The sequence below is a fragment of the Anthonomus grandis genome, chromosome 10 (assembly GCF_022605725.1).
Source record: "Anthonomus grandis grandis chromosome 10, icAntGran1.3, whole genome shotgun sequence".
Taxonomy (NCBI): domain Eukaryota; kingdom Metazoa; phylum Arthropoda; class Insecta; order Coleoptera; family Curculionidae; genus Anthonomus; species Anthonomus grandis.
Genome location: NC_065555.1, coordinates 8,874,084 through 8,884,082, shown reverse-complemented (window position 1 = coordinate 8,884,082; position 9,999 = coordinate 8,874,084). Strand labels below are relative to the sequence as shown.

Here is a 9,999-nt window from a genome sequence, read left to right as displayed (position 1 = left end):
AGTCTATGATGTTCTTTCAAAAGCTGATTTGTCCTCTTATTCGGTCATAAGGCTATGTGCTGACGGATGCGGTGGACAAAATCGCAATTCAACAATGATAGGCATGTTATCTCATTTTTTTATAAATATCGCACCGTCAAATATTAAATCCATAGAAATCATTTTTCCTGTTCCTGGACATTCAGATTTACCACCTGATAGGGTATTCGGTAGAATTGAAAAGGAATTAAAAAAATGTCGACGATTATCGATCCTAAAATATATTTGGATTTATTTAAAAAACACGGTACTGTAGTAAACTTAGGCCAAGACTGTCTGGTTATGGACTGGAAATCTCAAGTTGGCGATTTTTTAAAAAATGTTAGCTCTTGGCATTTTAAGTTCTCCTTTGCTAAAAGGTTTATATTGACTAAAAACTCGGGTGAAAATAATATTATGGTTAGAGGAGAACAATTTTATAACTCGGATACTGGGGTACCTAAGTCGATTTAAAAAAAAGGAAAAAAATGGGATCATTTTACTCCAGACACTGTTCCAATGGGAGCTCCAGTAAATTCTGCCAAGTTAAAGGATGTTGATAATTTACTAGAAAAACTTTTTTGAAATGAAATTTTGGAAATGAATGCAAGAGCAAAGAGGATTTAAAGTTTTATAAAGATGTTTTAGATGGAATATCGCAGCCATTGATAGGACCTAATTCTGAAGTTCCAGAAGATCAATTTTGCGAGCCACGAGAAGCAGAAGATGAAGGAGAATTAATAATTTAACTTTTAAGACTTTTGTACTTTTAAAAATATAGATGTTCCTTCTCAAACTCGGCGTTGTTTTATTTTTTTTTGCAGCATAACTTGTCTAATCCAAAATGACTAATCAAAACTTGACTTATCCATTTTTGTTTATTTATTTTAGCCGATTAAGGATATTCTGCATTTAAATAAATTGATGTGAGTGTTTTCTAAAGACTCATTTTATATTATTATTTATTTTTTGTCATTGTATCCAAAAAAATAACTTTAGTAGAGGTTTTTTTGAATTTGCGTAGAACGACTTAACATGGATAAGAAGAGTTTTGCTATGAGAGGCCTCAAATATATACCTTATATTAAGGATTTCACCAGCGCCTTGTGAACCATTAATAAGATTTTTTACTGCAAATATGAGAGTGTAAGATCTCGGAATAAGTGTTCGAATATATTGTTAGCAAGTCAACAAGTCAAAAACTGTGAGTTGCTGAAATAAAACACTAAAGAGATTCCTAAATAAATAAAATACGAATAAAGAAATCGGAGTTTACGTTAACATCTTCAATTTTAGCACCATGACTAAATATCACCGGGCGCGGACTAGGGACTTCTGCGCAATGTGCTGTGTTCTCGATTGCCATACACATGCCACACTAACATAACCTAGAAAAAAAAACCAAATAAACATTGGAAAATTATTAGTCAAATAAACCTGGTTTTATTGTTTTTTTACAATTAATTGTTATTAATTTAAAGGCTGCGGTTGAACCACATACTAGCAATGTACCTATTTACAAAATTACCGAAGAGATCATTAAAACAAAGTTATAATTTCCTTAAGCGTTTATATAGTGAAAAATGTTTAAGCACCAAAAATGAGAAAAACGATTCTCTAATGGAAAAATTTGAAAAAATATTAATATACAATACTGTTATTGAAGCCAACAGACTTCACTTTGGGTACCACACAAATCAACAAATATTGATGGCGAGAGCTAAAAAAGAAGAGGAATTACAAAAGGCCCTTCAAACTATACAGCCTTTACCACTTACATTAAAATTATTTACTGAACATGAAAAAAGTGATAAGCTTTCAAGTCAGGGAAATACAAGAGCAACAACAGAAGAACCAAGTCAAAATGCTATTCCCACAACCTTTCCATACACATTAAATAATACAACATTTCAAAAAACTGAGGACTATAAAATTAACTCTACTGCAGAACCAGTCAAAGATATCAAAAGTGAAATAATCAATAAAAAAAAGTTCTTAGATGAAAGTAGTGAAAATTGGATGACACATTATGAAAATTATGAAAATGATTTGGAATGTGGTGAAGAAAATGCCATGAGCCATGGTGATATTAACTATGGGACTCCAGACAAAAAGTGCCCTGCAAGTTCAGTACCTTGTGGGGGATGTGGAGCATATTTACATTGTCAAGTAAGTTCTTTTATTTATTATTTTTATGAGCCAATTGATTCTTGTTTGATGTCAGTAAAATTTATAAATATTATAAACTGTATACATTACATTGCTTTATTTTAACATCTCTAGATGATGTCTTAAATTCTTAACAAATAAATCAGATGTTTATTAGAGTTCTTTCATGCATCAATAATTCGATTTTAGTTTAAGTCTGATGATATCTAGATAAATAATATTTTGAGACCTATTTCTTGCCAGTGTTCAGTAAATATAATTTCAATATTACATTTTTGTCATTTGTTTATTATCTTATATAATAACTTATACTATTCAAATTCTTACAATTTATTAAGTTTGCAAACATCCTGTATAGAGCTTCTGTGGATATACCCTTGTCATAACCATAAATTGTTTTTAAAATGTTATTTCATAAAACTAATCTAATGTGAATAGTAAATCATGCACACCTGACACAGAAAGATGATATCTAAAAGAGCTTGGAAAAAATGCATGATAGATTATTATTTTACTTTCATTGACAAATAATTTTAGCATCTAAATATGAGGAATCATTGGCATAATTTTCTTATAGGTATTATTTAGGTGCTCTGACCAATTTAAGGTTTGATAAAAAAAAAATGAAAATAGAAAAATAAGCCACTTACATAACACTTTATTTACTAAAGCAAATCATTTGGTACAAACCCAAGTAACAATTTAGGTTCTAAAAAGGTTATAAATAACTCCTAGAACCTGTTTAAGAAAAATTATTGATTATGCCATTAAGCACAAACAATGTTATTTATTAGCCTGCATAACCTCCTGTAGTAAAAAAAGGCCCAGCCCTAAAGAGGTTGTCGTTGCCAATAGGCCCTGGCCAATTTGAAACCAGATCGCATATCACAGAACCTATATAGCTAATAGAAATAACCTTTATCGAACCCAAAGATGCCTAAAAGTAACCTGTGTAGAACCTGAAAGCTTTTACGTCTACCTGTTTACAACCCTTTAGCAAAGTCCTTTTAGACTTTTAGGTGGTTATATAGTTTGGCCTGTTCGCCGGCTTTTGGCATTTCAGATACATATTGAAGTATTAAAATTTAACAAAATAAACTTTGAAACTCCGATACTAATTGTAACTTGCGCTCTATTACCGTTTAAGTGTGAAATTTTGGTATTTCTTGAAAAAAATGCAAAAATTGCCATAAAAATTTTATAAATAAATTTCGACCTACACATATTTTGCTTAAAATTTTTGAAATTAAGTCAGCTATTACCCCCTTAAAGGATTGCATCTAGCTTCCGGACACCCTGTCTAATGTATATAGTTCATTTTTATAAGCAAAAAATTAAGTCCAGCCAGAAGGCTCAGGAAATTAATCTTGTTATGAATTAGTTGATCTAGGAATTTTACTGAAAGAATTTCTTTCCTTTTTCTATAAACCCTGGACAAAAGATACTTTATAAACTGGGCTCAATATCATCACATACAAAATTAAAAACCCATACTTTGATATTAAGTAAGAGAAGAAAAGTAGTTTTGGAGTATTAACATTTTCGAAAATGTTGACCGATAATTAAAACTTCACAATTAGGAGAATCGGAAACAATTTTTACTACATGCTTGGAAAAACTTAATTCAGTATTATAAGTAACCCAGATCTGTTAATATATATTTCAATTTGATTAGATTACTGGCATTGTATGTACAATCTTAAATATTTGTTTATTAATTGACTTAGTCATATTTGGGTCTCAAAATGTTTCAGTACTGGCATATCCAATAATAATAATGCGAACTTATTTAAATTTTTAAATATATTGCTTTCAGTGACAAAGGTATGATTTAACTATATCAAAAATATCTGCCCTAAATCCTATGTTCGGTAATGTATTCAATGAAATATCAAAACTTATACTATAACCATAAATCTTCATATGTTAATTGACTAAGTGTTGGACCCTCAGATTTTATAAATACTAGCAATATCATATATGTCGAACATAATTTTTGTTTCAATGGTATGATTTAATTTTAATTAAATCAAAAATGTTTCCCCTAAATCCAATTTTCAGTAACTTAAAATTTATGTTATGACCAGATCTGCAGTGGCAATCATTGTTTTACTATTTTTAATAAAGCCATATTGAATCTTGACAAACAATATTTTTCAAAGGGTGCGGGGTATGCCAGATATTCTTATTAAATTTTAACATGAGTGAAACAACAAACAAATTTAAGTGGCATATCTCAGGAAATACGAAAATTGAGTTATATTAATCTAGTTAGTTAAAAAAAATCAGTTTCTAATGCCTTTAAAAAGTAATATTAGACATATCCTATTTTAACAGGAAATAAGAAGTACAATACTCCTTTAAAATTTTGAAAAAAATGTGAAGAAAAAAATTAATGAGTATTTTATGAATCAACCAATCACAATATTTATTGTGTAAAAAATAAAAATACATAAAGATAACCGCGTTAATATAATGGCGTTATTCATATAAACATTCTTCCATAACACCTTGGTTACATATCACACAATTTACAATATACACAAAATATGAATGGAAAGAAAAGTACTTAGTTAGAATACAAACTAATGTGAAAATGAAATAAATATGTTAAGATATATACTAGGTACCTACATAATATACAGAGTTAAAATGAATTATACAAACAAAAAATACATACAAAATTTATCTATAGTGGCGACAGCATCACTCATTGTCAATCAGATGTAGTTCAATCAATAAATAATTGGTATTACAAAAGCAATATAAAAAAATTAAATTTTACTAGTTACTTAAATCTGCTCTGGGCTGTTCATGTATTTTATTTTTCAAATCTAGGGAGTAATACTTCTAATAGAAAGATCACTTAAAATATTGTGAAAGCAGAGTATGTTTTTTTTCAATAGCTATTAAAGAATATGTCTATTTCAACACATTTTTTGATTAAGGAATTGCATCATTCCATCATTGGTCAAAAAATATTCATTAAGTTATGAAATGAATACTTGGTGATTAAACCTAAAAGTCACAGTTCAAAATAAGGAGAAAATGTTGGCAAGTTTGTGTAACACCAGCTGCTAAAAATCTTATGAAATGGGTATCAATGATTAATAATGTAATAAGTGAACTAAAAATTCATGATGGATTTTGTTTTCTAAATGTAATTGATTTTACATTTAATCTTATTTTAATTTATTTGATTTAGTTACTGCTTTATTAACGATACTTTTATTTGTTACCCCAAACATCACATTTTGGATTTCAGAACTAGAATTGAAAATTATACGCGCAGTTTTTTAAAGCATTTGAGATTTGGTTGTATAGGAGAATACTCAGAATATCTGTTCCATTACAAACATAGAAGTGTTTGAACTTATATATTATTCTTATTGGTAACTTATATTTTCTAAATTTATTTAATAGCTTTCAAGAAAAAAAAGTATGAAATAACGGGAAAAGTGCTAGCACATAAAGCTACTGCTCTAAAAAATTTTAATGCTTAATTTTCTAGTTGACACCATTGGAATATCATTCAATTTTCAATTCTTAAAATTTATGTTGTTTACAGGATATCTCAATTCCGGGCTACATCCCTTCTGAATTATTTAAAAACTCCAGGAAACCAGGCGGAGCAACCCTTAGCTCTATCTTATGTCAACGATGCCATTTTCTGCAGCAATATAATATTGCATTACAAACGCGGGTAACTCCAGAAGATTATTTGTCAGTAATACAATCGATTCCATTTGAAACATCGTTGATTATTTTAATGGTGGATTTGAGCGATTTTCCTTGTTCGATCTGGCCCGGGTTAGCAGATATTTTCGGTATGAAATCCTCCTTAGTGGTTGTGGGGAATAAAGTTGACCTAATACCTAAGGACGATAAGAAATACTTACATCGAATAAAGTCTAGTTTAGTACGTAATTTGAAAATAAATGGCTTTGGAAGTGCTAATATAAAACATGTAGAACTGATTTCAGCTAAAACAGGTTATGGTGTGGAAAGCCTTATTACTGCACTCAATAAGGTTTGGTCAAAGAAAGGGGACGTTTATTTGGTCGGATGCACTAACGTTGGAAAGTCTTCACTTTTCAATCAACTAATAAGGTCAGATTTTTGTAAATCACAAGCAGAAAATTTTCTTTTACGAGCTACGACCAGTCCTTGGCCCGGAACGACTTTGAACCTATTGAAATTTCCAATTACAAGATTTTCTGGATTTAGATTATATATGAGGCATCAAAGGATAATGGAGTTAGCTAAACTAGAAAAAGAAGAAAGGAAATTGAAAGACGATGAATTAAGATTGAGTAATAAGGGAGCAGATGCAACCTTGGTAGGAAGGGTGGAAAGGTCGTTTACTCATAAGGATCTGACAAAGGAAAATGATGACATGGCCATGGATTTGTTTGCAAATTATGGTAAGTGTCCAACTAAGGGAATTTTTAACACCCATGCTAATATATTATAATAAAATTATAGTAATATAGAAAGCGGAAACACCATGGTGTAGTAAAATTCAAAGTATAGTATTGGCACGATTTAAATCAATTTTCTTGTTTTTTTGATGACCTAGTGTTCTTAGTAAGTGAGTAGATAATCGAGTTCCATTAGGTAGTCTGTTGATTTCTGTGGCTAACAGGACGAACATAACGAACAAACGAAATTTATATTATATATTTGTATTTTTCTCTAATAAAATATACACGTTTTCCACTCAAAATGATAAAACAAAACAAAAGTAAAAATATTTTACTTAACAAAAAAATAATGATTTTTCTTTAGGTTCTGCTGACTTATTGGGAAAAAGTAAACTGGGTATCAACCCAAACATGCCAGACTATGTTCATGGGAAATGGTGCTATGACACGCCCGGTGTCCTTCATCCTGACCAGATATTGCATCTATTAACTTTAGATGAATTGAGGTTAACATTACCAGAGGAGATTATTCGACCCGAAACGTTTAGAATAAAACCAGGTATGACCATGTTCATAGCAGGATTAGCCCGCTTGGATTACGTTAGTGGGGCAAAGGTAATCAGGTGAGTAACGGTTATTATTATTTTTATGCCAAATATATGTAATTAATCGCACATATTTAGATGACTAGCGGAACACGATAGACATATAGTAATAGATAAGAAAAAAGATTGACAGAAGATTTATTTTTATCTAATTAGCACTCCTTATCTTTTCCTTTACCCCATTCGGGATCATTCGGCTTTAAATATTGTTATACTACTGTTGTACTATTTTTAGGGTTGTCAATTATGGACACTCACGCCAATAGGAAAATATCACTTGACAATATTGTTTTTTTTTAAGTTTGCTTTGTTATTGTTTTTTTTCTGACTCAAGCAGTCTAGCATTACGGCTTTCTCCATTGTTTTCAAAAGATGGTCAATTCCATCAAAAGCCATTTGTTGGAAACCCATTTTTAAATACTACTTTTCTAATTTTATTTTTCGAAACAAAAGCTTTTAAAAGCACTAATATTTCGTATCTTAGATAAGTTTACTTTTGTAGGTTGACGGTTTTCAGATCAAACAAACTCCCTATTACAGTCTGTGAAACCCAGCAGGCCGATTATATATACGAAGAACTTTTAGGAAGTGAACTATTTACTGTTCCTATTTTCAACGATGACATCGAGAGGCAGCAGAAATGGCCGGGCTTGGAACTGTCAAAAAACTTTAAAATTACTGGCAAAGACATAGAGGAAAGCAGTTATGATGTAGTCTTGTCAAACGCAGGTTAGAACTTTTTAATTTCTAATATTACATATTATTAGACTTTTTTAGATTAACGTACTAACACATCCGATTTATGTTTTGTAAATATACTTTGTAATTTGTATTACTTTAAGTAAGATACATTAAGCTACTTATTTGAGCAGTTTTATCTCATTAGCAAAATAGTCATTCATATTCAGGATATTACTCGTAAAAAAATTATAGTATATTTTCCCTGGTACATGATTAACTCTTGTTTTACAACATAGTCAGCATTTCTGTACAAGTTTCTGCAGTTTTTGATATTCAATATGAATGAATTAAGGTAGTTTTCAAAGTCTAGATGTCTCCTCTACATTATAAACTAATTTTCCATATCTCTTACCTTTTCTTTATATAAACTAATAAATGAGTGCACATTTATTGCTTTTTAAGAATTGTCCACTTTCTTTATTGCCAATCTTGTCAATAATGTAAATTAAATTACTTGCCATAAACAGCTTGGGTTTACGCAGGATAGGGGAACAATTCGTGCAATTCTAATTTTTCTTTCTTTAGTAATTTGCCACTTTTTGTGACTACTAAGGCTTTCGACTATGTCTCACATAGAGCTTTTATCTGATGTGAAGGTAATGGAAGTGCTAGTTAGGTTTACGTCACTGTTCTGGGACCTGTAGTAGGGATATAGCCATATATCTTATTATTAATAAATAATTTACCCATAGGTGAAAGCTGAATGGTGGTTTCCATCTAATAGAATATCCTTACATAAGAATGTTTTATTTTAAAAATAGAGTAAAAAGTAGTCTATTTTAAAAAATAGCTAAGTGGCTCTGTTGCTCAAAGAAATACGCAAGGGAAATTTGTTTATTACGTTTCTAAATCAGTTAAGCCTCTTCTATCTATTTTATATTTTAACAAAAGTGACTGTCAAGTGCCTAGTCATTATTATAAACATCATTTCAGGTTGGATAGCTATTAATTGTGATCTCTCCGAATACGAATTTAACGCATGGACTCCAGAAAAACGAGGTGTCCATATCAGAGAGAGTTTGTTGCCAAAAGCCGTTAAACTCCGAGGCGCACCCATCAGAGCAAGTGTCGCCTATAAAAGACACAAATTTATTTAATATAAAAGCAGTTAATTGTTGAGCTGTGTTTTATTCATCGAAACCTTTATTTGATATGATATTAAAAAATGTAAGCTTTGTGAGGTACTATTTAGTGTGTGGCGAGTAATTTATACCTGATCTATTGAGCGATATTTGAATTATTTGAATTTGATGCGGGATACATTTAAATAGAATTTTATTTTATTAAAGTTGTAAATTTGTAATTTAAAAGTTGCGAAAGAAAAATAAACGTTAGTGTTGCATATCTCAGACATTTCTCCTCACTTTCCTCAAGACATTCAAGTCTGGACTTTGAAGATATTTAGATACAGATACTTACCAATAAATATAAATTAGCACCATAGGTAAGGGAGCACATTTTAAATAAAATAAACAAGATTAATTTGCCTTTTAAATATTTTATTTTAAGATGAATTGAAACAAATTTAACAACGGGCTTTAAAACGCATAAAAATAGTTCCAATACATTCTAAATTAAATTCTGTAAGTACGGTATTAATCAGACCTTTTATGTATGAATATAGAATTGTTGCAGGTATAAAGCATATATTTCCTTTATTAATTTTTATAATTTCACTTATTTCTGAACTTTCCGAAAAAAATTTCTTTTTTTTTTTTGTTTCGATAAGCGCTAAAAACCTTAAACAAACACAAACATCTGTTGTAGTATATTTGGTTTAAGCAACGACAAACTTGAAGAGCATAATGTGCCAAGCAGCCATCATTTTTAAACCACATTATTCAAGAAGTGACATGTTAATAAAGTTGTCCTTTTTAAATGCACTCTCATTCGACTACAGTACATTATCTCAAAAGTTCGGATCCTCTACAAAACCGTAGGCGTGGCGCGTAGTCCCGAGGCAGCAGATTTTGCACCCGTTAGAGGTGATATTAAAATCGCCTAGTGATGTCGTTTATCACCGATTTGGGTATCCCTGTTCG

The 9,999-nt window shown here is 30.4% G+C and overlaps 1 protein-coding gene across 1 annotated transcript; it reads left to right on the top strand.

Moving 5' to 3' along the window:
* The first annotated feature begins 1,407 nt into the window (after positions 1-1,407).
* Positions 1,408-9,074, top strand: LOC126741480 (nitric oxide-associated protein 1). The gene is made up of 5 exons (XM_050447897.1): positions 1,408-2,187; positions 5,756-6,611; positions 6,976-7,234; positions 7,719-7,945; positions 8,891-9,074. The coding sequence occupies exons 1-5, from the start codon at positions 1,525-1,527 to the stop codon at positions 9,052-9,054; spliced, it is 2,169 nt and encodes a 722-aa protein (XP_050303854.1). The 5' UTR covers positions 1,408-1,524; the 3' UTR covers positions 9,055-9,074.
* The last annotated feature ends 925 nt before the right edge of the window (positions 9,075-9,999 follow it).